This window comes from Schistocerca nitens, chromosome 4, assembly GCF_023898315.1.
Source record: "Schistocerca nitens isolate TAMUIC-IGC-003100 chromosome 4, iqSchNite1.1, whole genome shotgun sequence".
Lineage (NCBI taxonomy): Eukaryota > Metazoa > Arthropoda > Insecta > Orthoptera > Acrididae > Schistocerca > Schistocerca nitens.
Genome location: NC_064617.1, coordinates 537,780,889 through 537,808,175, shown reverse-complemented (window position 1 = coordinate 537,808,175; position 27,287 = coordinate 537,780,889). Strand labels below are relative to the sequence as shown.

The window sequence follows — 27,287 nt, the reverse complement described above, 5'->3', positions numbered from 1 at the left end:
ACATGGTGCGGCAAAGAGGAAGTGCAAGGAATGGATTGTTTGTTTGTAAGATACACTACCAGGTCATCACAAATGGGTAAATGTTGTTCATCGAATGTCGCTAGTCGGCCTTAGAAAGCCATTTGGGTGTGCACATAGATGGGATAGGAGTCAGCAATCTGACAGCACATGGGAAATGGTCGCTCAAGTATGTGTCAGAGAGAACGGCCATTTGAGATGATGGGCTAGCTAGGCAGTGCAAAAGGAGATGCCCAAATGGCAAAAGGTGAGTGGAGTCTGAAAGGAGTGAGGGTGCACCCATTTTAAGGCAGGTGAGGTTAAGGTGATTGAGAAGGTCAGCCGAGAGGACATCTCTCTGACAGGTTCTGGGCGATCCCCAAAGGGGATGTTGTGCATTAAAGTCACCGAGCAGCAGACAGACATGAGGGAGTTGCCCAATAAGCTGGAGGAAGTCTGCCCTGGTGACACCAAATGATGGAGGGGTAAATGGTCAAAGGTCAAACGAAGAAGGAAAATGCAGACTGCAACAGTCTGAAACCAAACGGTCAGGGATATGGGTCGACTATGAACATCATCCCAGATGAGCAACATGACTCCTCATGAGAGGGAATGCTGTTCTTGGGGGAAGGTCAAAGCGGACCGGGAAGAAACTTGAGAGCTCAAAGAAATCATGAGGATGCAATTTTGTTTCCTGGAGGCAGAGAATAAGCGGACGCTGTGATTCTAAGACAACCATTAAGATGTCTTCGATGGATCGAAGGCCAGAAACGTTCTATTGGAGGAGAGTCACAACAACGAAAGTGGAGGAGGAAAAAAAAAATGAAGGGGTGTCACCTTCGCAGCTGCCGAGTGGCAACCTTCGAAGACTCACTGCTACACGGCACAGAGGCTGGAGGATCCTGCTCCATGAGGTCTACAGAGGCATCGACATTCTCCTTCTCTCAGTCTGTGAAGTCCAGGAAAGAAAAACGGTTGGTTATATGCACCGGCGGCATGGGGGTTGGCTAGGTGAGGGTATCACGTGGCGACAATGTCAAAGAGGATGTCCAAGTTGGCCTTTATTTGACTTCTTGGAGCCTTTCTGGTTGGCTGAGGAAGACTCAGATGTTTGTTGGCTGAAGGGATGTAGGAAGTCTTTGCAGGAGTATTCCTTCCGTCCTTTCCAGCCTGCCGGTTGCGTAGCAGTGAGGCGAAAGTTTGGTGGTTTGTTGCGCAGCTGGAGGAGACAGGGACACTACCATGATGCTGGGCGATTTCACAACTGCAGTGCTGAATTTGAGGTTGCATGTCTGCGTGGCCACGACCTTCGTGGAGTGAGATGCAGCAATAACAGTACTGAAAGTGCCACATGGTAGAACACAGGGTATCCAACTAGCCAACTACTTGCAAGCAACTGGGTAGAAGCTTTTCCCTTCGCCCTGCTCACCCAGACAGCCCACTCATCAAGATACATGAGACAATCTCGGGAGGACGCAGCATAGCTGCTGTTGCAGTTGATAAGGCAGGGAGGAGGAGGTGGACAATCGCCCTCATGAGCATTCCTATCGCTGGTTAAACATTTGGCCGGGTGTCGACAGGACATTTGTATGTGGTTGTAACGAAGACAATGATAGCAGTGCATCGGGTTCGGTATGTATAGTCGGACTGTGATAAACTTCATAGCCTGCTTTGATCTTTGACTGAAGCACCACTGTATCAAAAGTGAGAAAAAGAATGTGTGTGGGCACTAAGGATGCATCTACTTTTTTCATCATGCAATAGTTGCACTGCACTGAAATCCTGATCAAAGAGGTACATTTGCATTTCTGCCTCAGTCAGACCATCAAGCAGCCTATGTAAATAACATCACGCAAAGAATTCAGTGTTCAAGGGGCCGCGCACGAACACGACAGCCATAGAGGAGAGAAAATGGCTCTGAGCACTATGGGACTTAACATCTGTGGTCATCAGTCCCCTAGAACTTAGAACTACTTAAACCTAACTAACCTAAAGGCATCACACACATCCATGCCCAAGGCAGGATTCGAACCTGCGACCGTAGCAGTCGCGCGGTTCCGGACTGAGTGCCTAGAACCGCTAGACCACCGCGGCCGGCAGAGGAGAGAAGCTACAAGCAGTTGTTGTGCTTGAAAATCAAAAATAGTCTCCAGAACAAAAGGGCCATTTCGCAAATGAGAACAGGGTTTCACCGGACCAGCAATTACATTAATACCTTTCTGAATAATAAACAGATTTACCGTAGCAAAGGAGTTACTGTCTTTAGCACATGAAAACATGAGGAACCATGATGCAGCTGGGAGAGTCTTTGAACTGTTAGCCTCATTCCGTTTAAGTTTAGAGGATGTAGACTATGCAGAAGATGTTTGGCTCACTGCAAGAGAATCCCCCACGATTGCTGGCATCTCCGATGATGCACTCCTCCCAACTGAGGGGGGCCCCTCCTCAGAAGGGGCCACACCCACCTTTGGTGATTGTTCACACCTCCAGAACACCTGTCAGAGGGACCAATCAGCAATTTAGGAAGGTAGCAGCTCAGGCTATTGCCCCTTTCTGGGCCTAGCCTTTACCGGGGGTATGTACGAACCCTACCTGTCAACCAAAGGTTGGGAATTTCACGTTACCTAGTCACTGGTTACATGTCAGTAAAGTTACTCTCAGTAAAAACACACATACAGAATGTAGCATTCATTTTTGAATCACAGTCCCATAATCAGTTTGTCAGTGGAGAAACGCATAAAACTATTTCAAAATTATAAGCATTTTTCCTGAATCAATGATGTAAAATGATTGTTCTTCTTTCATTCTGTTACTGATACAATCATAAGAACTTTTCAAATTGCAACCAATTTCAAGCACTTACCCAGCTGTCATCAGCAGTTGTACTGTATGACAATACCCAATGTCACTGTACGCAACATGAGTGGTTAGTCCGAAGATTATCAATATGTGATTGAAACCAATTAAATAAGTCAGTCACGGTCTCTGTTGATTATTTTTCTGGTGTTTATTTCTGCCAATAACAATTTCGATTGTGACCTTGTTTCAGAAAACATAAATGGTGCAGTTAAGTCATGCGGTGGAGACCAGGTGACTATAGAGCATGTGAAGAGTGTACTACCATCTTTTTGTGGCGATGATGATGATAAAACAACACCATCATACAGCCTTTTCCTCAATAGCAGACAACACCAGGTTGCCCAACTTAATGTTCCCATCCAAACAGTGTAGCATGCCCTCACTCATAAAACATTGCAAAGATGTTTGGCATTTAGTCCCAGACACTTGTACCAAGTCTTGTAATCAAGTACTCACTGCTACCACCTCCCCTTCCCTTGCTGGCTAAATAAAGGCAGTGAAAATTGCTTCTATCACCAATGTTTGAACCAGCTAGCTTCAAGTCAATAAATTAGACATAGTCATTGCAAATATTTTACTAGGCACTGTTTGGACTACCATCAGATAACTTATGGAACAATATTTCAAAACTTTGCTCATACATATCTAATAGAAAATATCTCTCATGACGTGATACTTACTGTAAAGCAGACAAAGTAATATCATGTAAGGCATACACAATACCATCATGCAAGGTGAACAAAATAATAATAATAATAATAATAATAACAACAATATTAAGACAGTTGTCAGCAACACTATTTAATGCCTTTGTTTCCATACATAAATTCTAGATTTTAGAGAGGAGGTAATAAAAATACACACACAAACTCTACTTTCTATCATTTTATCACTGCTGTTTCCTCAGCTACAGGATGCACGCCTACAATTGATGAAAGTCCAGCAGCAGCCCGTCACATGAAGCATAAACTTCAGGATCATGTTAGCATAATACATTAATAACAAAATTTTGTTGCAAACTGTTCAGCCAATGCCAATGCTTCCGTTGTTTTGTTCTAAGAGCCCCACTTCCCAAGATAAAGGCACAACGTCATACAATTTATTTTATAAAAGACCCTACTCCAAATAAACTCTTGGATTTTAACATGTTCTTTATTTTATTCTTCACATATTTACCCCATTATATTTGACTATGAATACTGCTTCTGGGTATTAAATGAATTTATTGTTTGATATATTAATTCTAATTTAGAATTACATTTATTTGCACAAGTTAGCAATCATCCTGTTAATAATTAATTTCCTACTTTTTCTGCAAATTTCATATAAATTTATTTTAAAAAATTATCAAAATCTAACACCCTTGATAACTGACCAATTTGTTGCCCGCGCATACTAAAAGCAGTAGGATTTTGCACTACTGGCACAAATACAATGTGAACACGCATTTATGGCAAGTTTCTGTGTTGAATCAGTATTAAAATTTTCAATACCGTCAGACATGCTGCTAAAAATTTTATGAGAAATTTATTGTATGAAAAATGATACTATAATCGTGACATAAAAACACTATGGGAAACATGTATATCCATGAAAATTGCCCTCTAATAGCCTTCCGAACCTGATCTACAAAGGGCACAAGGAAGATTTGTACAGCTGTTGTTCCCATGACCTGTAAGTTCTAAATAAATAGCGAACACTAATATCTCAGAAATTCCCATCAGTAAAATGAAGAATTACCGGTGGCATTCATTTCCACCTTTGTATTAAATGTTCGAAAAGGCACCTTTATATCCCTCTGCAGTTACTTATCAGCATACCTGCAAAAAAAGGTTTTATTTTGTAGTGCAAAAATATGTGAAGTTAAACTAACCTGTGTTCAAGCTTTTCCTCAAAAGTGATGTTCCAGGCTGTATCTGTGCTGAAGTCACAGAACTTTTAAGTGTTGCGATGACTGTACCAGAGCCACAATCAACAGATGTTACAACTGATGAACCTCCAGCTTCCTCACTAGCATCGCTAACATCTCCAGACTCAAGGCCACTATCTTTCCGTGAACTATTCTCCCAGCAATCTGTCGATGATGAATGTTTCAACTGCTGCTCTTGCGGAAGCAGTAATGAGGCATTTGGCGCTACTGAGTACTCTGAAGCATCAGAGTGATAGAAAGGGCGTGGGGCTTCAACAGTTCCACTGGACATTGAGCAGTAGTCATGGTCCAGTTGGATGGACTCACCGCCTGCTACCTGTAATATCAATCAATAATTTAGTAGTTATTTCACTGTATTATAAGGTTAACTCTTTTATTCTTGAGGTTCAAAATCAATAATTTATATAAAAAATTTAATATATGAATCTTCAAGGAAAAAATAAAAACACAGTGTGGAAAAAGAATACCTGGACGTAACTTAAAGAGTTAGAGGCATACGTAATAAAAGCAAAGAATACAAATATATTCGATCTCAATCTTTCCGATATGGTACACGCTTCATCAGGAGAAAGGAAAGAAGGATAGGCAGGCAAGGTGGACTTCTAACATCGTAGATTTCTCTGTGGAAAGGTACGTCAATGCTTACATAATACACTATGTGAATGTATCCGGACACCTGGCTGAAAATGACTTGCAAGTTCATGGCGCCCTCCATTGGTATGCTGGAATTCAATATGGTGTAAGCCCACCCTCAGTCTTGGTGACAGCTTCCACTCTCGCAGGCGTACGTTCAATCAGGTGCTGGAAGGTTTCTTGGTGAATGGCAGCACATTCTTTACGGAGTGCTGCACTGAGGAGAGCTATCTATGTCAATCGCTGAGGCCTGGCACGAAATCGGCATTCCAAAACATCCGAAAGATGTTCTGTAGGATTCGGGTCAGGACACTGTGCAAGTCAGTCCATTACAGGGATGTTATTGTCGTGTAACCACTCCGCCACAGGCCATGCATTATGAACAGGTGCTCAATCGTGTTGAAAGATGCAATCGCCATCCCTGAATCGCTTTTCAACAGTGGGAAGCAAGAAGGCGCTTAGAACATCAATGTAGGCCTGTGCTGTGATAGTGCTATGCAAAACAACAAGGGATGCAAGAAGCCCCCTCCATGAAAAACACGACCACACCATAACACCACCACCTCCGAATTTTACTGTTGGCACTACACACGCTGGCAGACGACGTTCACCGGGCATTCGCCATACCCACACCCTGTCATTGGATCGCCATGTTGTGTTCTGTGATACGTTATTCTACACGATGTTTTTCCACAGATCAATTGTCCTATGTTTACGCGCCTTACATCAAGTGAGGCATCGTTTGGCATTTACCGGCATGATGTCTGGCTTATAAGCGGTCGCTCGACCATGAAATCAAAGTTTTCTCACTTCCCACTAACTGTCATAGTACTTGCAGTGGGTCCTGATGCAGTTTGGAATTCCTGTGTGATGCTCTGGATAGATGTCTGCCTAATACACACTATGTCTCTCTTCAACTGTCGGCGACCTCTGAGTGTCAACAAACGAGGTCGGCCTGCACACTTTTGTGCTCTGTGTGTCCCTTCATGTTTCCACTTCACTATCACATCTCAAACAGTGGACCTAGGGATGTTTAGGAGTGTGGAAATCTCGCATAGAGATGTATGACACAAGTGACACCCAACAACCTGACCATGTTCGAAGTCCGTGAGTTCTGTAGAGTGCCCCATTCTGCTCTCTCATCGTGTCCAATAACTACTGAGGTCACTGATCTGGAGTAGCTGGCAGTAGGTGACAGCACAATGCACCTAATATGAAAAACATATGTTTTTGGGGGTGTCCAGATACTTTTGATCATATAGTGTACAACAGCAATTCCCATATGTTAACTTTTTTTTTGGTATCCTTTTGAAGTACGTGGATTTGGAGATGAGGCTGCACTGCCTACAGAGTTTGACACGTCTTTCATCATTCATGTCAGTATGTTTCCGTCGAGTCCACTGACAGATTTTTTTTTCTCTTCCTAGTTGAGCACCCAAGTCCCTGTGTAGTATCTTGACACACCTTTTATTTAGGTCAGAAAAAATCTGAAAAGCTTATAACAGTGCTGCAGGGTGCAACTGCTAAGACCAAAATTCAATATGTTGCACTGTTTAAGAGTTCATTAGCATTCAAGTTAGCCAATCAGGCCGTTACGCTTGCAAATTCCAGCAGACTGCCACATACAATTAGTGCCAGTTGCTCTCATAGTTTAGAAGAAGGCGGATGAGATCATTCCGCCTTCGGCTCAGATTCGATCCTTACTGGCTGGAATTTGCACATGCAATGGCCTGACTAACGAACTTCAATGCTAATTACCTTGGAAATGGTGCAACATATCAAACTTTCTTCTTAACAATTATTTCTCAGCCCAACCTACCCTCAACACCCTTGCCAGCCTTTTGGGGTGTTTCTGACCCACTGCCTCATTCATCACCACCTTACTAACTTTATCCTTAAACACAAGTACTTCTCCTTTGAAGGGAAGGTACACAAACGTATCTGTGGCACAGGCCATGGGCACCTAAATAATACCCCCCCCCCCCCCCTATGCCAACCAGTTTATAGGCCATCTAGTGGAAATCTTCCTAGCTTCCCAAAACCTCGAACTCCTCGTCTGGTTTAGGTTAATTGATGGTATCTTTGTGGTCTGTACTCACAGCCAAGGCACCTTATCCTCATTCCTTCATAATCTCAACACCACTGTTCCATTAGTTTCACATGGTCCTCCTCAATCCAGCACGCCACTTACCAGGAAATTGACCACCTCCTCTCTGATTGATCAAACCACACTTATATTCTCATTAAACCCACTAACAACCAACAATACCTGCATTACAACAGCTGCCATCCCTTCAACACCAAAAAGTTCCTCCTATACAGCTTGGTCACCCAGGGACAGTGTATTTGCAGTGAAAAGAACTCCCTTGCCCAGTATGCTGAAGGTCTCTCAACCACTTCTCAGACAATAACCCCCAGACTTTGTACATAAACTGATTTCCTGCACCATATCTCCAAATACTCCTAATCCTCCCCGCTACCACCAAGAACCAGCTCATTTGTCACCCAATAGTGCTCCACAATACAACAACTGAACCACAACCTTCATCAGAGCTTTAATTGTCTATCACCATGCCATGAAACAAGGGACAGCCAACCCAAAATCCTTCACAGCTCTCCTAAAGAAATGATCCGTCACCCACACAACCTCCACAACCTACTAGTCCATCCCTATGCTACTCCCAATCTCAACCTTTGCCACAGTGATTTTATACCAGACCCAGGTGCAACACCTGCCCAATCCACCCACCCAGCACTTCTTATTCCAGTCCTGACACAGACTTATTCTACCCAGTCAGAGGCTGGATCATCTGTGAAAGCAGCCAGATTTTTTGAACTGCACAGATGGGAATTATCCTTACAACACTTCCTCCACTCCCAAAAACTTTCCTGGCCTCAACCTACAATAACATACTGTCCACACAACCTCCATTCAGCAGATTGCACACCTTCTGTCCTATCACCTCCTCCCAGTTCACATCTCCTCACTCTGTACCAATGCACTCACCAGTCTTTTCCCCTCTGTACTCCTCTCCTTTTCCTATCCCCTCACTCCCTCCCACCCCAATAGCCTCCTGACACTAAACTTGGCAGGCTTGTCCTGGCTCCTTGTAGTCCTTGCTTTCTCTGCCAAACAGTGCTCTCCTCCTCCCCCCTCCTTTCTCTGCTCTACTCAGGATCACTGCTTTGTTCCACCATTCAACAGTTGCAGTCTGGTCATAGCAGCTGGAGATAGCGGTCTTGTGTGCATGAGGTGTGCCTGCTTGTGTAAATGTGTGTTTGTTTTCTTTTCTGTGGAAGATTTTGGGCAATAGCTTTGTGTGTAACCACCTTTGTTGTCTGAAACTCAGCACGTCATCTTTACAGTTACGAGGGTGAGTCAAATGAAAACCTTAAATATTTTTAAAAATATTACTTATTGTGCAGCTGTCCTCTTTCCTTGTTTTACCCTCACATGTTCTCCTCATTATGCCACGTATCTGTTGGTAATACTAATTTTTTCCTGTATACCTATATCTTGTTCATATGACATGACAGATCCTAAATATTTGAAATAGGCTACCTATTCAATAGGTTTATTATTGGGACTACTTTTGTTTGTACTGGATGAATACCTAAAAAGGCTAAGGGTTTTGTTTTATTTATAGATATAGTCAGATTGTCATTTGTGTTTACCTCATTTAGTTTATGTAATCAAACACTGGAAAATCCAGGATGGAATGCATGGCCTCAGCAGCCAGAGATTGTGATCTTTCTGTTGTGCCTATCTGCAACTCAGCATGTCCGCTCAATGGTGAATAGCAACAATCGTTTTCATAATACTGTTGGTTTATGTAATTCCATTTGTAATTTATCTTTGCTGTCTAGTATGGGAATGTCAATCAATAAACATCGTCATGTTAATGTGTTTATTCACCCAAATCTTTATACCTGATGGTGTTCCATCTCTCTTTTCCATTCTCTGATCAAGTCATCTATAAAACATTGAATGATGTTGGTGACAAGCAAAACCTTGGTTTCACTAATTTTGATTTGTTTTTATTTCACACATTTTTATTTATATACATTAAAAGAAGGTGGTGGTACTTTTTACTTTTGTTGTAATAAAGGTGAACTAATAAAATTATTATGGTGAAAGTAGAAAATGGAAACTGTCACCTCCTTTTATTAAATCCACTGCTGAACTCCCTAATATGAAATATACAGGGTGGTCCATTGATAGTGACCGGCCCAAATATCTCACGAAATAAGCATCAAACAAAAAAACTACAAAGATAGAAACTCGTCTAGCTTGAAGGGAGAAACCAGATGGCACTATGGTTGGCCCGCTAGATGGCGCTGCCATAGGTCAAACGGATATCAACTGCATTTTTAAAAATAGGAAGACCCATTTTTTATTACATATTCGTGTAGTACGTAAAGAAATATGAATGTTTCAGTTGGACCACTTTTTTGCATGAACCACATATTGTCAAAATCAGGGTCACTTTGGATTATGTAGATGAAATCATCTGAGCACGACTCCATCGAACCAGGAGTGTGTCTGACGTCCTGGAGGAGCACTTTGGGAACCACATTCTGGCTCTGGGGTATCCAGTACACTGGCATGGGCCTAGATTGGCCACCATATTCTCTGGTTCTGAACACATGTGACTCCTTTTGTGGGGATATATTAAAGACAAGTTGTACAGCAATAACTCCAAAACCATTGCTGAGTTGAAAATAGCCATTCAGGAGGTCATCAACAACACTGATGTTCAGACACTCCAGTGGTCTCCCAGAATTTCACTACTCACCTATGCCATATCATCGCCATTGATGGAAGTCACATTGAACATGTCATAACCTAAACCCAGATATCTGCACTGACGTTTACATGTTGAATAAAGTGTATGCACACCTTAGATTGTAACTATAGTCCAATAATTGACATCCTGAACATCACAGTTTGGTGAAGAACATAGTACCACATGGAACTGAGATGTGGCCTCAAACAAAGGAACTTCGAGAGAAAATTAGAACCATGGAACTGGAGTATATGAGATGTCTGCACTTAATGAAGCAACACAGAATAGGAAATAAGGATGTATGGAGGCGAATGGTGAGAGAATATCTGACCATAGGTGACCAGGAGCTGCCCAGTAGGAGGAGGAGAGGTAGGCAAGTGCTAACATGGGAAAAGTACATATAGGAAGCAATGGAAGACAAATTTAAGCTAGAAAACTGGAAGGAAAATGACCTGTGGAGATCAAAAGTGATGGTGAAGAAGAAGAAGAAGAAGAAGAAGAAGAAGAAGAAGCTGCAATAAAACGACATCTTGTCGCACACTATGACCTGCACTTCAAAAGTGTATTTGCCAGACCAGTATTCAGGTTTACAGACCTGGCAAATAACCACCTTTGAAGAGTACCTTGTTCCAGTGTAACACGAAGATGACAAACGCTAGAGCAAACAATGCTGTGAGACGACATTAGCCAATAGCCCGCTGACTAGGACTGCATCACGACAGGAGCAGCCTCTACAAGAAGGGAATATATGGGCCGTACATGCCAGCATCGGCCGGAGTAGGAATCGGATGCTAGCAAGACACGTACCAGAAGAGAGCACTACGATAGCCGTTATTAGTGATCCACAAACTTGCTCGAACATTGTATATAGCAAAGGACACTAATTGTTTGAGTGACATCCATCGCTTACAACATGTTCTCACAAATCAAAGTTAAGTATTGACAATCTACTTCGTTGTTATAAAAACCAATAATGTGACTTGCTTGAATTGTTGTTTAGCTAACAGAGAAAGCAGCATCCTTTAGGCACCCTATAAGAGACGAGTGGGCAGGACCCCACATACCTCATGGTGTACAAACATGAGGTCCTTTGTGAAGTACAAGATGTTCATTATGGAGTATGACTAAATGAAAATTATCCGAGTCAGTGGACAATGGACACAATAAAAGTGAGGAAGGGGTTGGAGAGGGGGCAGAATGAACGAAATGTAATGTAACAAACATAAAAAACCCTATGAAGGCTAAATAGATTACCTCAGGTAAAGTGTTAAAACACATGCAAATGAACAAATACTCATAAAATATTGGAGTTTATCAATAAAAGGAAACATATGAATACAAAAGACGCAGGTAAGATAAAGTATTATCAGTTCTTTAGAAGCAAAATTAAAAGTAATAACAGTATCACTGCAATGGAAAAAAAAGGACACCTAAAGAAATTGGAAAACACAGTGTTTCATGCATAATGAATTTTGCAGGAAACAACACTGGGAAACCAGTTTCTGATCATTTCATGTGCTGCAGCCCACTAGTGTACTGGTTTACTGAATGAGTTACTAGTGGCTTTGAAAGGAAGCCCAAGGAAATCACTGCACAATTTATCATTTCAATTTGTTGTGCTCAGAGAGATGTGCACCAAACACAAAATACAACCTTACAAAGTAATAGTGCATTGGGTGACCGATTTGTTATGCTGCTTGATGTCAGTACTGCACCTAGCTGCTGTATGCTGTGTATGACGGAGAGGTTGATACATAGCTCTGATGATGCAAGGCTGCATTTATTAGGATCCATGAAATTGCATAACAACTGACATTAAGAGTTCTGAAAATCCTCGTCGGCTACATCAAGAGACTGCTTGATGGGAAACAGGATTGTGAAGTGCAATTAGAATTACTGGAGTGCTCTTTTCCCATAAAAGCAGGACTTTTGAAGGTATGTGAACATATCTGCATCTTTTTTCCAGAGAACTAACAACTACTGAAAGACTTAAGGTCATTTCATGTAGGACAATGCATCTATGGCAATATTTCAAAGTGTTTTTGATTAAAGGATGATTGTCTGGTATCACTTTGTGTTTATGAACAGCTCTGTGAGCCTGAAGCGTTACTAGTCAGGCCACCAAAATCTGACATTTCATTTATGTGGATCACATTGTGTGTGGGGGACTTCAGTGCCAATCCAAGCACTGAAATGTGTAGCTGTTACCATAGTGAAGGTGCAAGGTTGCCACCCCTACCACTCGAGGTCGTGTGTGGCACATCCTACCACTCGAGGTCATGTATGGTGCGAGGCTTTCTGAATGACTGCAAAGCATCTGCCACATGTTCATCGTTTGTTGCAGATAGTGACTTTTGATTTAATTTGTGTTAATGGTACGGTGTAAAGTGTCACAATTTCAAACGTTTGTGATATGGTCTCTTCCTCTATATTTAGGAAAGCCGGCAGGGGCGCTACCTTAAAGAGCCAATCTCGTGAGCTTGTATTTTCACACTTGGTGCTATTTTGAGGAAGGAAGGGATAAAGGCAGGCCTCTTACACCATTGTCGCAGGTCATTGTCAAGTAGCTGCTGTTCTGAGAAAAGGAATGACTTCTGTGAAAAAAATAACAAGGGAGGAATGTGCTAGAGATCTACAAGAGCGAACTGCCACTCTTGATTCCAGGGAAGACCAGCATGCTTGCTGCTAAAACAATAGAGCTGAATAATTTTCAAGAGGACAGAAGCTGGTGACATGTACGAGGGTGGTTTGCAAAGCTCTCGGAATCACCACAAGAGGTCAGCGCTAGTGCAACGAGTTGTTCACGTAATATTCGTTGGACTGTTGCCTGTAAACACATGCCACGTCAGTGCTCTTGAAACAGAGCTTTGGCAGTGACGTGGCTCTGTTCTTGTTCCTGCACATTGATTTGCGAAGATGGGAAAAATTGAGCTTCGAGCAGTGAGTATGTATTTCATAAAGAAAGGTATGAAAGCAAAGGACATTCATGCCGATTTCGAAAATACACTGGGGGATTCTGCTCCTTCACATTCAACTGTTGCTAAGTGGACAAATGAATTTAAATTTCGTTGGGAGAGCTTAGATGACGATCCGCGCAATGGTCAGCCAAGATGTGTCACTACTCCAGAAATCATTGCAAAAGTGCACAAAATGGTCATGGAGAATCGCTGATTGAAAGTGTGTGAAATTGCTTACACTTGCCAGATGTCACATGAAAGGGTATATCACATTTTAACTGAAGAATTAGAAACGAAAAAAAAAAATTATCTGCAAGATGGGTGCCGTGACTCATGACGCTGGATCAAAAACGCAAGACACTGGACATATTGGAACAATGTTTGGCCCGTTTTAGGAGAAACGGGCAAGATTTTCGCGTCTGTTTGTGACCTCAGATTAAAGTTGGGTGCACTACTATATCCCAGAGACAAAAACCAACAGTCAAAGCAGTGGAAGCATGCTGATTCTCCGCCACCAAAGAAAGCAAAGACAATTCCTTTGGAGGGGAAAGGTCATGGCATCAGTGTTCTGGGTTGTGAAGGGGATTCTGTTTGTAGATTATCTCCCTACTGGGCAAACAATTACTGACGAATACTATGCTAACCTCCTGGACAAATTACAACAAAACATATGCGAAAAAGGCCAGGTTTAGCAATGAAGAATGTCATATTCCAAGTATGCGCGAACGGACACATGCCATGGACATGGCAAAATTACACAAACTATGGTATGAAATGTTGCCACACCCAACTTATTCACCTGATATGGCTGCGCCAGATTTCCATCTCTTCCCAAAACTGAAAATATTTCTTGGTGAACGAAGATTCACTTCAAATGAAGAATTGATAGTCGGAGTTTACAACAATTTTGCAGGCCTGGAGGAAACTCATTTTCGAGATGGGATCAAGGCACTGGAACATCGTTGGACCAAGTGCATTAATCTGCAAGGAGACTACATTGAAAAACAAAAAAAATTTCAGTGATGTAAGTACTTTTTTTCTATTCCGTTCCAAGAGCTTTTTGAACTACCCTCGTACATGACTTGTGTGTGGGAAGAATATCCAGCCTGAATGAAGCAGCTTTTCTCACTACGAGATAGTGAGTTGTTTTTCGGAGGAGTCTTTCAGTTATACTGTGGAAGATGGGATTCTGACGGAAAACTTTTGCTGGAAGAAATATTCCACTTAAAAAAAAAAAAAGAGGATATTGTTGCTTGGACATGCCCTTTCTCCTTCTCTAAAGGAAGTATCTAAGTGTAAACCTCATGAAATCATTTCGTTGGATGAAACATGGGTAAATGATTGTCATTCCAGATTGACTGCACGAACTAATGACACAGCTTGAAGAACCATGAAAGCTCCAGTTGGAAAAGGCAAATGCTTTGTTGCTGTTTACATCAAATAAATATGGGGTTTAATAGGAGGAAATGCTTGTAACAAAATTCAAGGAGAAGTTCACACACTCTTTGCTTCCAAACATAGAAAAGAACTCCACTACAATACTGGATAATGCACTGTATCACTTCAATCAATTAAAGAAAGCCCCCTACATGCAGCAGAAGGAAGAGTGACATATAGTGGACTGTCTAGAGAAAAATGGCATCATTTCATTTGACACAGCGATGAAAAAAGTAGAACTGCTGAAATCGTGGAAGAGCACAATTCACTTATTATTATTTATGAGACTGACAAAATTGCTGAATAAAATGGTCATAGTGTTGCACCTTCCATTACATCTTGCAATTTTAATGCAACGTAACATGTGGACTGAGGTGAAATTGTATGTTTCAGACACAAATAAAAGTTTTAAATTGAAAGACATTAAATTTTTAGTGCATGAAGGATTGGACAGTATCGCTCCCATAAAATGGGAGCATCCTGTCGAACATATGTGGCACATTTTGGAAGAGGTGTGGCAGTAATAAGATGCACTGGAAGAAAGGGTGGAAGAGGTAATAGTGAGATTAAGTGATGATAGCAGCAATGATGAAGATAGTGACAAGCAATGAAGAAGATAGTGACAGCAACAAGAGGGGTGTGGATAATAAAGACACACTTTTTGACTGATTAAAGAGAAATACAAACATCAGCTGCATGAGGGCATTGAAATAATTCAATGCAGTGAAAATTTGGGCCAGCCTGGGATTCATACCCGGATGTCCCACTTTATTGCAAGCAGTCATCATAACCAAATCAGCTACCCGAGCACACTTCCATCCAAACCAAATTCCCAACTTGTCGCAAACTACTACTGCAGTAACCCCCCCCTCCTCCATCTACCATCCTCATTATGATTCCTGCAAGAGGTTGGACCAATGGTGCACCAATACTGAAGATATCATGAAATGCCATCAACGTGTTTATAGATTACTACTACTTTTTTTTTAGGGCGCACAACTACAGTGGTCATTAGCACTCAGACTAAATTACGAATGCACTGCGAGGCCCATTGTTAAAACAGCAACTAAAAAGGACAACACTATAAAAAGGCACATTAACAGGCAAGAGATTAAAAGAAAACAGCATAATCAAATGTCCTTAGACAGGTTTGTCAAGTGGATAAAACGAAGAACACGAACAGCTGCTCCTGGGTCATCCGCTAAAATTCCATCCAGAGTACATGGCAGGCCAAGATCAATGCGCAGTGTGTTAAAATTCGGACAGGACGTTAAAATGTGGCGTACCGTCAGCAATTGCCCACATGGGCAGAACAGCGCTGGCGCAGCCGTCAGCAGATGGCGGCGGATGAACTGGCTGTGTCCAATCCGTAACCGGGCCAAAACGACCTCCTCCCGCCGAGAAGAGCGTGAAGAGGTCGTCCAAGCCGTTGGGAGCGGTTTCGAGGCCCAGAGCTTGTTTTCAGTAAGTGTAGACCAATCGGCATGCCACAGCGATAAAATGCGCTGACAAATGACCCTGCTAATATCAGATGAAGGCACACAACAAGAAGCTGTCCGAGGCTGGAGGACCGCAGCCTTGGCCGCGGCATCTGCAGCTTCATTCCCAGGGATACGGACATGGCCAGGAAACCACATAAAGGTAACCAGAGAACAGTCGTCCGCCATCTGCTGAAGAGAGCGTTGGACCCGGTGCACGAAAGGGTGAACTGGATACGGATCACTGAGGCTCTGGATGGCGCTCAGGGAATCAGAGCAGATGACATAAGCAGAATGTTGGTGGCAGCGGATGTAAAGAACAGCTGATAGAGGGCAAATAGCTCAGCTGTGAAGACCGAACAATGGCCCCGGTATTTGAAACTGTGTGCCCCGACAATAAAAGAACACCCGACACTGTCATTGGTCTTAAGAGCCATCTGTATAAATGAAAATCGTATTAATGAACTTTGAACGAAGTTCGACAAGCTGCGAGCAGTATACCAAAGCTGGGGTAACCTCCATTGGGAGCGAGCTGAGGTCAAGGTGAACGCGAACCTGAGCCTGGAGCCAAAGTGGCGTTTGGCTCTCGCCCACTCTAAAGGTTGCAGGGAGTAGAAAATCAAGTTGCTGAAGGAGGTGACGAAAGCGAACTCCAGGGGGTAGCAGGGCAGGTACATACAACCCGTATTGACGGTTGAGAGAGTCGTCAAAAAAGGAACGATAAGACGGGTGGTCGGGCATTGATAATAGCCGACAGGCATACCGACAAAGCAGTATATCATGCCGGTAGGGTAGTTGCAATTCAGCGGCTTCAGCATGAAGACTCTCGACGGGAGTAGTATAGAACGCTCTGATCGCAAGATGTAACCCCCGATGTTGTATAGAGTTGAGTTGAGGTGGCGTAAGATGGACGGCCGTGCAGAGGAGTATACAAAGCTCCCATAATCCAGCTTTGAGCGAACGATCGACCGATATAGTCTAAGTAGGACGGTTCAATCCGCTCCCCACGACGTACCGCTGAGAACACTGAGGACATTTAGGGAACGGGTACAACAGGCAGCCAAATATGACACATGTGGAGACCAGCTAAGTTTCCTGTCAAATGTAAGACCTAAAAATTTTGTTGTCTCCATGAATGGGAGAGCAACGGGACCGAGATGTAAGGACGGTGGGAGAAACTATTTGTAGCGCCAGAAGTTGATACAGACTGTCTTCTCGGCAGAAAAACGGAAGCCATTGGCGACACTCCAGCCACGAAAAGGGAGCCTGATACATCAGCTGGGAGGCAATCCATTATTGGATTGATCGCTATGGTGAAGAGAGCGACGCTCAAAACTGAGCCCTGTGGCACACCATTCTCCTGGCGAAAGGCGTCGGACAGGACAGAAACCACACATGCCCTGAACCTTCGAACCATTAAAAATGCACGAATAAAAAGAGGGAGGTGACAGCGAAGGCCCCACGTATGCATGGTGCGGAGAATGCCCGCCCTCCTACAGGTGTCGTAAGCCTTCTCCAAATCAAAGAACACAGCCACTGTCTGGCGCTTCCGCAAGAAGGTATTCATAATGAAGGTCGACACGGTAATCAGATGGTCAACAGAAGAGCGGCGCCTACAAAATCCACATTGTACAGTGGTAAGTAGGTGTCGAGATTCAAGCAGCCAAACCAAACGAGAGTTAACCATTCGTTCCATCACCTTACAGACACAGCTGGTAAGGGAAATGGGTCGATAATTGGAAGGCAAGTGCTTGTCCTTCCCCGGCTTAGGAATCAGGACAACAATAGACTCGCACCGGCATGTGGGAACATGACCCTCAATCCGGATGTGATTATAAGTACGAAGAAGAAAACATTTACCCGCAGGAGAAAGGTTCTTCAGCATCTGAATATGAATAGAATCAGGCCCCGGAGCGGAGGACCAGGACCAGGCAAGCACACTTTTGAGTTCCCACATGGTGAATGAGGCATTATAACTTTCATGATTCGAGGAGCGGAAGTTAGGTGGCCTTGCCTCCTCTGCCTGTTTTCGGGGGAGGAAGGCAGGGTGGTAATGAGTGGAGCTCGAAACCGCTGCGAAAAATTGGCCAAAGGCATTGGAGACATCCTCAGGGACCACAAGGACGTCATTCGCGACCATCAAGCCAGAAACTGGTGAGTGGACCTTAGTGCCAGATAGCCGGCGCAGGCTACCCCAGACAACAGAAGAAGGAATAAAACTGGTGAAGGAGCTTGTGAAAGCAGCCCAGCTGGCTTTCTTGCTTTCTCTAATAACATGACGACGCTGTGCACGTAATCATTTATAATTAATACAATTCGCCATCGTAGGGTGGCATTTAAAGGTGCATAAAGCACATCGACGAGCAAGTATAGCGTCTCTATATGCTGCGGTCCACCAGGGGACCGGTATGCGACGTGGAGAAGAAGTAGTATAAGGGATGGAATATTCAGCGGCTGTGAGAATGACTTCCGTGAGGTGTGCAACCTGACTATCGCAGCTTACGAAGTTTTGATCCTGAAATGTCGCCCTGGAAGAGAAGAGCCCCCAGTCTGCTTTGGAGATGTTCCAACTAGTTGAGCAAGGAGATGGGGTCGCTTGAATACGTATCAGAAAGAGATTACCATTCAAACCGACGTGCAAGTTGGGTAGTACATATAGAGAGGTCTAAATGGGAATAGGTGTGAGTTGTCCGAAAGAAATGTAGGAGCGCCAGTATTGGAGGTAGACAAGATTGAGGTGGTTGAGAACGTCTGCTAACAGGGAGCCTCTCTGGCAGGATGCTGGAGAGCCCCAAAGGGGATGGTGGGCATTGAAGTCTCCAGTCAACAAAAATGGTGCAGTTAGCTGAGCAATAAGTTGCATCATGTCTGCCCTAGTAACGGCAGACGACGATGGAGTGTAAACAGTATAAATGGAAAATGTGAAAGTGGGGAGAGTAATTCGGATGGCAAACGCGTGCAGATCGGTGTGCAATGTGATGGGATCATAGTAGATATCATCCTGGACCAGCAACATAACCCCTCCATGAGCCGGAATACCTGCCACAGGGGGTAGTTCAAAACGTACAGAGGTATAGTGTGCGATACGATCGCATGGGCATAGCTTCGTTTCCTGGAGAGCTACTACGAGCGGCCAGTGCAAGCGTAGCAGCAACTGTAGGTCCTCTCGGTTGAAGCGAATGCCGCGAATATTCCAATGAAGAAGTGCCAGCGTAGCAGCAACTGTAGGTCCTCTCGGTTGAAGCGAATGCCGCGAATATTCCAATGAAGAAGTGCCATCGTGAGCAGAAAAAGAAAAGGAGAAGCAAGAAGAGGTCACCTCGAAGGCCACTGAGGGCCTGGCTTCGAGCGAGCACTGCTGCCGCTATCAATAGGCGGAGAGTCATTGTCCATTTTTTCAATAGGTTCTTCGGCCACCATGTTAAGATGGTCGGGAGGGGGAGCTTCCTCCGCCGGTGAACGGCCAGATGTTCCGCCACTAGTGGTGCGGCCAGGCGAAACAGACGACTACCTGGGGCGGCAACCGCTGGGTGGCACAGGAGAAGAAATGCGCCGTGGCGGAGAAGGAGAACTTTTCTTCATATGAGCCTTCTTGGAAGGTCGTTTAGTGGAAGTACTGGTCAATGGCTGAGAGTTCGGGGTACGTAAGAAGTCTTCACGGGACGGTTCCTTCTTGAAGGCCCGTGCATCTGACTTCTGGGTCTTAGTCTTGCAGAAGTTGATGAAGGTGCTTGTGTCTTAGGGGTGACAGGAGGAGGAGGAGGAGGAGGAGGAGGAGGAGGAGGAGGAGGAGGAGACGTTGACCGGACTATCTTAGCACTGGCCGAACAGACGACCGTAGCGCTAAAGGTCAGATTGCATGTCTGCGTCGATACCTCCCTGGTAGGTCGAGGAGAGGCAAGGACGGTACTGTATTTCCCCACTGGGAGCAGTGTGGGCTTCCTACTAGCAAAAAGCTTGCGAGCAGCCGAGGTGGACACTTTCTCCGTGACCCTGTATACAGCGTTCATCCTTGTAGATGGGACAGTCGCGAGAGGACACTGCATGGTCACCCTGACAGTTCACGCAACGAGGAGACGAAGGTGGACAGTCACCCTCATGGGTGTCCCTGCCCCAAGTGACGTGTTTAGTCGCATTAGAACAAGACTGGTGGGTGTGGTTAAAACGCTGACACTGGTAGCAGCACGTAGGTGTCGGGACATAGGGGCGAACAGAAATAACCTCATAGCCTGCTTTGATGCGCAATGGCACCTGAACACTATCAAAGGTCAAGAAAAGTGTCCTGGTCGGTACAAGGTCATTGTCGACCTTTCTCATGACCCTATGGACAGCCGTCACACCCTGCTCAGCAAGGAAAGAGTGGATCTCCTCGTCAGTCAATCCTTCGAGTGATGTAGTAGATACCACACCACGCAACGAATTCAAAGTGCGGTGAGCCTCCACCCGGACAGGGAACGTGTACAGGAGTGTGGCCCGAAGGAGTTTTTGTGCCTGAAAGGCGCTCTCTGTTTCCAACAACAAGGTACCGTTACGCATCCTGGTACAAGACTTGACAGGTCCGGCTATGGCATCTACGACCTTCTGAATTAAGGGTTGACAGATGAAAAATGCTTCCGTCCTCAGATCTAGAAACTACGAGGAACTTTGGGGCAGGCGGTAGTACTTTTGTCACTGGTGGCTGGTCAAGTTTCCGTTTATGGGCAGAAGTCGAGAGAGAGAAGAAGAAGAGAAGTCCATTGCAGATGAATCCCCCATGATTGCCAGCGTCTCCAATGGCGAGCTCCTTCCTTGAGGGGACCCTCTCAGAGGGCACTCCCACCTTAGGTGAATGTTTACACTTCAGGTCACACCTCCTGAGAAACGGACGGAGGGACCAATCGGCATGGTCGGAAGGTGTCAGCTCGGGCAGTCACCCCTCCCCGGGCCTGGCCTTTACCAGGGGGTACGCACGGGCCCTACTTGTCTACCCAGGACGGGGAATTACACTTTACCCCGTCACCGGCTACGTGTGCGAACGCGTGGGTCGGCCTTCAGGCACGCACAGGGTGGAAAGAAGAATAGGAAAAAAAAGGGAGAGAGGGAGAGAAAGGACAGACTGTCTCAAACGCCAAGGCGGAGACCATAGGGTGGACAAAAAGGCAAGGAGAAGGAGGCAAGGTAAAAAGTAAGGAAGACAATGAGAAAGGGAGAAGGGCAAAGAAAGGAAACAACCAAACGAAGGAAGAAACCAGAATAAGCGAAAAACCAAAATGTCCACAAATGTAAGTCGTTGAACCATCTGTCTCCGGACGCAGGCACAAACTACCCCCTTGAGGGGGAGGGACTCCTTTTAGTCCGCTCTTACGACAGGCAGGAATGTCTCGGGCCTATTCTTACCCCGGGCCCGCAGGGGGAATATTATTACTATGTGGATGGTGTCTGTTCTTTCACATATGTCCGAATGGAGAGACACCACACATATAATAGGAACTCTCTTTGAAGACTGTGGAGTCGTCTCCAAAATACAGGTAAGAAATAAAATATGCACCAAAATACTGAAACACCGTAATCTTTATCACGACATATATTTGCAAATATATTGTTTTTAATTATGAACTGAGGTATCTTGATCCCTCGAGATTATTAGCGTTTTGGCACTGCAATGGCTCTAAAATTCACAGATGTGACATTCGCAGACTGACAAACACAACATAACAACAAACTGAGATGTTGTAGCATCGGCAACATGGCTGCCAGCTGTCAGGGATGTTCTTTCAGTGGCTCAACTAAAACCCATACGACACTTGCCCAAGCCTGAAGCACAGGTTGCAGAGTTCATGGTGAACAGAGCCCACCCTCACAGTATTTATTACTGTAGAACACCAAACACGCCACTTGCGTTGTACATGAAATACCCTATAGGTGCTCACAGAAAACACAAGATTAAATGTATTTCAAGATGAGTTTAAAGTCAGAATGGCATGCTACAAGGAGCGCACAGAGCAGGGCAAAAGAAGGAGCAGATAATGACTTAAGTACACAGTAGGTTTGTGTAACTGAGAAGAAGCTTACTTATCTGGTCCTTCATAATATGCTGTTTATCGAACTGCTAATTGACAATAAAATATACCATTTCTTTCACACTCTATCCTTGTTTCCTTACAGTTTCACACTATTCTGTTACATTGTGTTTCTTTGCATTACACTAGTTCATTTCATCCAATCTACTCCAATTCCATCAGCACTTGTTCAGAAGTAAATCTGTATTATCTACCGCATGTTACAAACCGATCAAGAAAAATAAGTCACTTAAGAAATGACTATATTGTATAATTAGAGCAAACAACACAAACACTTACAATTTTCAGAAGCTTGTTTCTACTGAGAGCAGCTCCAGCATCTTGCATTCGGGTGGCACCTCTCCCTGAACGTTTTGTTGGCATCGCTGGTATAACTGGTATTGTTTTCTTGCGGCCACTGGCCTGTAACAGCACAAAATTCATTAGCATGCAGAATATTAATTGTAATACCACCACCTGTAACTGTCAACATAAAAAAATGTTTAACAGGTCAATAAACAATATTTAACTGCAAGATGGCTGTCTAAGAGTTACATCAAGCAAACAGAATATAAGGTTTTGAAATATGGTGCTACATAAGAATTCTGAAGATTATATGGGTAAACCAAATAACTAATAAGGATGCACTGAATCAAATTGGAGAAAAGTGAAACCTCTGTCATAATTTGAGAAACGATCAGCTGATAGGACACATCATAAGCCATCAAGGGATAGTCAATTTAAAAACAGCACTGTGGGAGAGGGAGTAATAATTGTAGATGGAGACCAAGGCATGAATATAATAAGGAGGTTCACATAGATGTAGCTTGCAACAGTTATGCAGAGACGAAGAGGCATGTACATGATAGGCTAGTGTATAGACTGCATCAAACCAGTTTTTGGACTGATAATTACAATAAAAAACATGAGCCATATCAGTCTTCCTTTACAAATTTATATAAATGAGCTATCTGAAGAATGATAGGAACACTATACCACTGATGATTTTTTTACTTCGTTGGGGACCACAGTCAAGTACAACTTTTTGAATGAAGTTCTGCCATTTTACATATTTTTGATCTGCGCTCATCTCCTGTAATAAGGCGAGTGGTTTATAAAACCAGATATGTTATTTCAATGATGACATGTCATGCAGGTATGTTGGACATTTGCGGTAGTATTTCACTTTGCACTTTATAATGGCTACAGCACTGGAATCACAACCGTGTGAAGTAAATGAGTAATAATTTACAGCAAAATGGCAGAAATTTCATTAAAAAACCCTACATTGGCTTCAGAACTAAGTATATAATTCATGTAGAGGAGTATCTTCACTGACTGTAACTATGCGAAAGGAATATCATGGTGTTCCCAATAGCAAGCAAACTAATTGTTCACAAGATCTTTCACTACTTAATGACTGGCAAACTAAACTACTGCCCCCTCCTCTTTCATACTCTCCAGCTGTCACAGCTTTCCTATTTTAAAACTGAAGTCAATGAAGTTTCAAGTACAAACCCTTGCATCATATCTGGAATGACATTACAACACCAACACAATCATAATAGAAGTACTTACAAGAATGAGTCATTCTGATTCTAAGTGACAAGTTTACAGCTGGAAGGCATTTCTTGTTCACACTATTAAACATCATTAATTAACAACTTACTACTACCATAAAGACACCACACATTTTTCTTAATCCTGAGTGGATTTCCACTGAAAGGAATAATAGGTCCACAACCAGTCCCTGTGGTTAAGCATTTATTCAGAACAAAGAAAAGTTGGCGTTGATACATTAATTTAACTTTCATGACTATGAAATCTTTATTTCTAAAATAACACCTAAGAACGGTTTATACATCAAATCCGTTGCAGAAGGCTTCAGGGTAATGTAAACTGAAATAATGTTCAAACACAAAGTTTTCTATGTAGTACATTTGCTGCATTTATTCCCTACAAAAACCTGAGCTTTCAACAATAACCATCATTCTGTTCATAAAGAAAGTCGGCAAAGACAACGGTGAATATCACCACATTTCAAAATTCTGTAAAAAAGGTATACAAGATACTGTGTGGAGTGCACATTTATATTTAGCCGATCTACTGCTTAGACTAATTCCTAATCTATTTCAAACATACCTTTAGTTTCTCTATAAGTGCAGCAGATAATGACTCCTGGATTTTATGGTTTGACTGGGGTGGTGTAGTTGGTTGCGACACTGGACTGCTGCTCCCACTGCTTGCTACAGATGTTGAAGGTGACGAATTGTCAAACAACTTGGATTCTTTGGGACACTGATTGGCTGCAACAGATACTGCAGATACCGATTGAGACAAATGTAGGGATTTAAGAAGTGGTCGCGTTGCAGAATTAGAAATTTTGAGACAAGAAGGAATGGCAGATGTAGCATGTGGTGCAGGGGTGTGTGTTGTTAGTGTGCTCACAACTGAGGTAGTAACTGATGTGGTAACATTCGGCAATGCCTGCTGACTTGAGGAAGGTAAAGTAATTGGAGGCTTGATAGGTGCAGAAACTATGCTAGTGGAGGGAGCATGTGTAGCAGCAGTGGCAGGTGTATCTGCTTTCTCTCTGCCCAGTGTACTGTCAGCTGGCATCTGCTGCTGTAGTGATGTTGCAGTTCCTGTAGCTATGTTAGGGCTTACTGCTTCTGATGCCTCAAATTGTTCTAGCAGACTCTTAAGATCACCTGCTTCAAGAACTGGAAGGAAGAAAAATATATGTCAGAGAACTATAAGGGAAATTATGAGTAAGAATGCTATAGACACTGATTAAAATATTACCTGGAATCTGTTCAGATACTGTCTCAATGTCTACACAATCTTCATCAACTTCTAGTTTGAGATCCAGCTCTGATGGTTCAACTTTTATTTTTGGGAATGTTTTTAACAGTTCTTCTTCCATCTTTAAAGGATCACAGTTCAACAGTTCAAAACTATCATTTTGCTCTGAAAGAGTGCTTGCACCTTTAGCAAATTCTGCTGTCGCTAACTGTTCATTAATGTTGTTAATTTTCATAAACTTGCAATCAGCATATGATTCCTTCTTCACTGAAATTCTAGGTTCCAAATTGACAGATTTTCTTTGATTATTTTTATCTATTGATTGTTCTCCTCCAGCTTCGCGTATCTCACATTCTGACTTCACCACCGCCTTTATCTCAGGCTTAGCAACTGGATCCACTTTAAACTGTCCCATTTTTCTGAGTACATGTTCATGAATTTTTATAGGTAATTTGTCATCATTATCATCTGCACAATCCAACAACTCATCCAAGTTATAGATATTGATATCATCGTCCTTAATAGATATACTTGGTGTTGACTTCGAAGTTACAGAAGTAAATATTGGTTTCTCTGTAAACATGCTGTCATATATGTGATCTTCAAATATGTTGTCTGGTAGCTGCTCTGGCACAGCATCTATTTCTTCTGTATCTGACACCTGGGGAAAAAAAAAATCTCACAAATGTTAGATTTTCATGTCAATGTGTCACACAGTTTGGATTCATGAATATATGAAGGTTCAAATTTTGCATGTTTCACACAAAGAAAACAACTCACAAAAGCCAACATACACTATAATAATATGTTACATACCTGCAATGATCCCAAATGTTCCTGCCAATCCAACAACATTTTTTGGAAATCTTCCTTGTTACTATGATCAATTCGAGACAAGCTTCCCTCTTGTGGAATGGTGACTGGTAGAACTGATGAATCACTGTTTGAACTGCAATACCACAAAAGCATTGTTAAATGACAACTACCCACAGAAAAAAAATGAAAACATAGAATTATTTCATTTGGAAAAAATAATAAAACTGCAAATTTTACCTGAAAAAATAAGAGTAAATAATGACTTCTCATTAGTCTGCAAATAGCAACTATTTTCTTTGCCAATTCAGTTCATACAATATTCACACACAACAAAAGCACCAACACTCTTGGGAAGATTAGAGAATGAAGGTTCCATTTGAACACTTCATAGGATGAGAGAAAATACTAAAGAGAGCTAGTACAAGTAATCATAACTGTGATGACACTGAAATAACATGAGTAAAGATGGAGCCATGGGGGGAGGGGGGATAAACAGTACTTCACAAAGAAATGTATAAGGGTTCACTGAATTGAAACATGCAAAACATGGCATTTTGCTTCCGATGACATATTGGGAAATGGGCATTCTCATGTCACTACAGGTGCGAAATCTGCTATGTATTCAGCGGGTGGGGGGAAGGGGGGACCAGAACTTTTGCATTCTCAAGCTCTACCCGTAACCACAACTGCAATACATTTCTAAATTTTTACTAATGGTCTATATAGAAATATATTGCCTAATTAGTTTGGTGAAACTACAGTCCTAGATAATGATACCTGTAACACAGTAAAACCCCGATTTTACGTTCATTTTTGTTGGTACCAACAGATGTCCTATTCTCTCAATAAGATTCTTTCCCATCATTAACAATTCCTGCATTTTAAGTTTTCTTTCATATTATCACAACCCTTAACAATGATTTTCATATAGATTTCTGAAAAAAGTGCATCATATTCCTGCTCAAACTAGGCCTTGGAACAAAGCAGAATGCACTGACAATACGCAAAGTTATCTATCATGTAATGTAGCGCTAGCAAGGCAAGCAAGATTTTCATTGTTGGCATATTGGGTAACATTGAATTACAGCAACATTAATTTAATTTCATAGCCATTTATTCAAATAAACACCACTTTCAAAGACTGCCATCTTTATAATGAGCTCTCACAAATCGTCGTTACTTCTGCACGAGATATTTTAATCCGCACTAGGCGCAGTCTTAGGTTGGTACAACCTGATGACGTAAGCATTGCTCCTCAAGATGCTCTGTAACATCACAACTATTTCTGGCCTCTTTCTCAACCAGGATGTCCCTGAAGTACTCCTTGCAGACAACAAGCTGTGGATTTCATGCCTACTGATCTCTGTTTACGAAGACTGTCAACTTCAGTGTTTTAAGCAATACTGTGTTACAAGTTTTATTTATTGCAGTTTTATAATGATTATCAATAACAAGTCTCACATTAAAACACAGATATCTTTTTAATATGTTTTCACAAAAGACTTTTGCTTCCATGTTTTATTTATTTCATCGGACCTCAATGGTACTGT

General features: G+C 42.8%; 1 protein-coding gene across 4 annotated transcripts in view; it reads right to left on the bottom strand.

Annotated features, from left to right (window-relative positions):
- Positions 1 to 27,287, bottom strand: part of LOC126253627 (mucin-5AC-like) — a 142,199-nt gene that overhangs the window by 96,848 nt on the left and 18,064 nt on the right. For all 4 annotated transcript variants that reach the window (XM_049955104.1, XM_049955106.1, XM_049955105.1 and 1 more), the window contains exons 4-8: positions 25,738 to 25,870; positions 24,922 to 25,582; positions 24,259 to 24,839; positions 22,417 to 22,539; positions 4,730 to 5,102 (exon numbers count right to left, since the gene is read on the bottom strand). In XM_049955104.1, the coding sequence (XP_049811061.1) occupies positions 4,730 to 5,102; positions 22,417 to 22,539; positions 24,259 to 24,839; positions 24,922 to 25,582; positions 25,738 to 25,870 (1,871 nt within the window). The remainder of the gene's footprint in view (positions 1 to 4,729; positions 5,103 to 22,416; positions 22,540 to 24,258; positions 24,840 to 24,921; positions 25,583 to 25,737; positions 25,871 to 27,287) is intronic.